This window comes from Limulus polyphemus, unplaced genomic scaffold, assembly GCF_000517525.1.
Source record: "Limulus polyphemus unplaced genomic scaffold, Limulus_polyphemus-2.1.2 Scaffold5441, whole genome shotgun sequence".
In the NCBI taxonomy this organism is placed as follows: Eukaryota; Metazoa; Arthropoda; class Merostomata; order Xiphosura; family Limulidae; genus Limulus; species Limulus polyphemus.
Genome location: NW_013671051.1, coordinates 42385 through 46454, shown reverse-complemented (window position 1 = coordinate 46454; position 4070 = coordinate 42385). Strand labels below are relative to the sequence as shown.

The following is a 4070-nucleotide window of genomic DNA, read 5'->3' as shown; positions in this document are numbered from 1 at the left end:
CCGCTTCACCACCTTAAATGGCGGGTGTTAATGGGTTTAAACATTGCCGCTTCACCACCATAAATGGCGGGTGTTATTGGGTTTAAACATTGCCGCTTCACCACCATAAATGGCGGGTTTTATAGGGTTTAAACATTGCCGCTTCACCACCATAAATGGCGGGTGTTAATGGGTTTAAACATTGCCGCTTCACCACCATAAATGGCGGGTGTTAACAGGTTTAAACATTGCCGCTTCATCACCATAAATGGCAGGTGTTAACGGGTTTAAACATTTTCCTCTACCCACTTAACCAGTTGGTTCTTTACGTAAATTTTTCCCCTCAATAACTTTACCAGCAGGTTATTTATATAGTTGTTTTCTTCTCAACCCATTAACCATAAGGTCGTCTATTTAAAACGTATGCTTATCCCTTCCTTTCCTAAAATCTGATCTTTAAAATATTCTTCAATTTCTGTATAGTGTTAGCTTTTTATTTCTGTTCACATCATATTTAAAAGGTTTATATTTGACGTTATTAGTAAAATGGATTAATTCTTAATCACTGTTACACTGCATACATTACCCTTAAGTTATATATTATAATTAGTTCAAATTCAGTTTATCTTCACAGAGACGGTTGGCTGTCTTTCCAGTCACTACTGGAGAAAGCTCCTTGCTCTCACCAGGTGAGCTGTAATCGTATGATTTTAGATATTATTAGAAATTAAGAAGATAGTGTCTTCACGAGCTTTTACTGCTGCTGAAGACTAGCATATTTTAAATTGACCTAAAAGTTACAGAGTGTTGTACGTAATGTTTTACATGACAGCTATATCTTGTGATATGTGAAATGAAATACAACTTCTAAACTTACAGAATATAAAATGACGTAATCCCTACGGCATGCTACCTAATAGCGTAGAATGTTATGCCAAATGACTTTAGCGTCTGAGTATGTTGCATACCGTGTAGATGTAATAAGGCATAATAGTTAGAGGTCGTTTCATGAGTTATAAAATGTAACAAGACGTGAAAACTAAAATTGTCCAGTAGTTTTGAAATACAAAACTATCGACTTTATTATACGGTCAACAGTGTGTTTCATATCGAACCTTTAAGTCAACAGTGTGTTTCACATCAAACCTTTATCTGGGTGTAATGCTCTTTAATGTTGTCTAGTTGTTCTGAAATACAAAATATATCTAACACACACATACACACTGTGCTAGTTGCTTGAAACAAAGCTTGTTTCTATGGTGTTTTTGTTGCTTTATTTCTGTGTACAGTGTGTACATTCCCGTAGTGACGAGGTCTTCTCCGTATTCTTCACCAGTGGAACTACAGGTCATCCCAAGATGGTGGAACACACCCATGCAAGCTATGGAATAGGACATCATTATACAGCAAAGTAGGGTTATCTTCATGTATTATACAAGATAAAAAAAAGAGTATTATATAATTTCAGAAACTTCCCCAAAGTTGGAAATACACAAAATTACGTTATTGGAGAATGTTTTATTATATAAATATGTAAATTATATAAATATTATCTGAGTGCGTACTTTGTAGAACGTTTTCTTGTTTGTTAGAGTTTTAGATCTGACAGAAAGCGATATCTTTTGGAATATTGCCGATACAGGGTGGGCTAAGACCGCTTGGAGTAGTATGTTCACACCCTGGTTAGCTGGCTGCTGTGTATTTGTTCACGAAATGCCCAAATTCGACCCATGTCTCGTTCTTAAGGTAGGTGAACTTTATACCTTCATAACTAAACGCAAACGCCACCTTGTGGTTTATTCAGAGCAGTTAGATCCACGTTTTGATCTTTAGTTATGTGGATTTCGTATTTTCCAAGGAAATGAAACGCCACCTTGTGGTCAATTATGAATAACTAATATAATCCACTCATTCAATACTTTGTGGGTTCCACAGAGACACCTTGTACCTATTAACAGCATACTTTCTTTTTGTAGACCCTTGAGAGGTATCCCATATCAACATTCTGTGCCCCACCGACAGCTTATAGGCTTATAGTGCAACAAGATCTTAAACAGTACAGTTTCTCTCACCTTCAAAACTGCTTGAGTGGAGGAGAACCTCTGGTAAGTAAGAGATTATAGATAACATACTGACCAATGTACGGGGTTCTACAAAGTAGTAGTGTGGGTAAGATCAAGGGTCATCTCGGCATATGTACGATGTTGAGAACCCTGGGAGAATATAGATAACATACTGACCAATGTACGGGGTTCTACAAAGTAGTAGTGTGGGTAAGATCAAGGGTCATCTCGGCATATGTACGATGTTGTGAACAGTGGGAGAATATAGATAACATACTGACCAGGATTACTAAATTACAGACTCACAAAGTGTACTGGTTGAAGGCACTGAATTACACGCAGAAATAACTGAATTTTACCAAAAGACAATTTATATATTGTAGTACATTAAACTACAGATTTATTTTATGTACGTTTTAGTATATTTGTTATTTTGTTATTATTAAAGATTCCAGAATCCAATTTATCTTTTACTAACATCCAACAAGTGCCTCTGTTACTGAACCTAAGAATCATGCGGTTTACTTCAAAGTGTTTTTTTTTTTCTTCTCTCTACGATGAAGAGCAATCAGTGACTCTATATTTTATCACCTGGCTGCGCATGTGGATCGCAGATTAAACAACAGTTTCTTATAGAGGGGTCCGAACTTTATGTATATGAAATACAGTGTTTTTCAACAATCATAGAGTAGTTTATGGTTTATGTGAATATTCTTTAAGAGTCAAATTCATTTCACCAGAACAAGGAATGAAGTGAATATTGTATGCACTTCGTGATCGTTCACATCACGTTCCATATCATCGGAACATCACTCAGGCTTTTCAGTTGTGCGAAGAAACAAAAAACAGCTCAGATGCAATAGTAAGAAATGCACGTCGATTTGATGGGTTTTTGTAATTCGCCTCTGGGAAAGAATATGTATTCTTACGCAGAAAAATAGATCAGGTAAACTTTGTATATGCTGTATTATTCACTCTTTCCAATGGAATTGTTCTACTGTAACCATGTTTCACTTAATAAATATTTTGTTTTCCAAGAAAGTTGGAAATGATTTCAAGTTTTACGAAATTATTCACAATTTCAAACGTAAACAATTAATTGGCGGAGATACACATATGACGTAGCAAGACAATTGTCCAAAGTCTATCCTTCTCGTAAATTATACGAGTCAAGTAAGTTATTTAAGGTCATATTACTGATATTATTGTTATATTTTGGTTATTATAGCTATTTGGAATTGTTTATTTCATTTATGAAGGTATTTATGTTTATGTACTTTAAAAATATAATTGCTTATGGTAGCTTTTAACTTCGGTCTTTCTGTTTCAGCTGCCACACTAGTACTGTGTTACTTTTAATCGCTTAGTTAGTGTTAATCTTCATTTTGACATTAGAATAACGTGATTGAAAGTAGTCTTATTGCATTAGAGGTGTTTTCTCTTCAAGGTACAGCGGAAAAGCCCGAGTGATATGTCCGAGTGGTTACATATCACCTGATTTTGTGAACAGCACGCGGTAAACGGGACTCCCTAAGATAAAAATAAATTCATCAGTTCTCCAGATTATGTTCTTTTTTTCACGATATCTCTTGACAGTTGGACTCAGTTATTCGTGTTTTCTAGAAACATATTCATAATTGTAAATATTGTTTTCACTTCATAGAGATTATTAATTATTTTTTAGGAAAAGTCAATAAAATATTTTTAATCCTATTAAAAACATTGTTTTGGTCTTACAGATGTACAAAGTGTAGTGGAATACTGGATAACATTGTTACAGATATACAGAGCTAAAGATGTACAAAGTTACACAGTGTAGTGGAATACTGGGTAACATTGTTACAGATATACAGAGCTAAAGATTTTGAAAACTAAAAAAAAATTATTTAAAAAATAACGATTATTTTATACACAATTCAATAAAATGAGATTGTTTTATCGTTGTTGTTTATAGGAAACGCACCATAGATTTGAAATATAAGTCAGTGAAAAGGGTAAAACCTCTGCTAGGGCTGGTGAAAGGAAGTT

At 34.6% G+C, this 4070-nt stretch overlaps 1 protein-coding gene across 1 annotated transcript in view; it reads left to right on the top strand.

Moving 5' to 3' along the window:
- The window catches only part of LOC106472583 (acyl-coenzyme A synthetase ACSM3, mitochondrial-like), a 25726-nt gene that overhangs the window by 6310 nt on the left and 15346 nt on the right, over positions 1-4070 (top strand). Inside the window, exons 6-10 of the mRNA XM_022401142.1 lie at positions 614-668; positions 1269-1390; positions 1572-1725; positions 1956-2084; positions 3997-4020. Of these exons, the coding sequence (XP_022256850.1) occupies positions 614-668; positions 1269-1390; positions 1572-1725; positions 1956-2084; positions 3997-4020 (484 nt within the window). The remainder of the gene's footprint in view (positions 1-613; positions 669-1268; positions 1391-1571; positions 1726-1955; positions 2085-3996; positions 4021-4070) is intronic.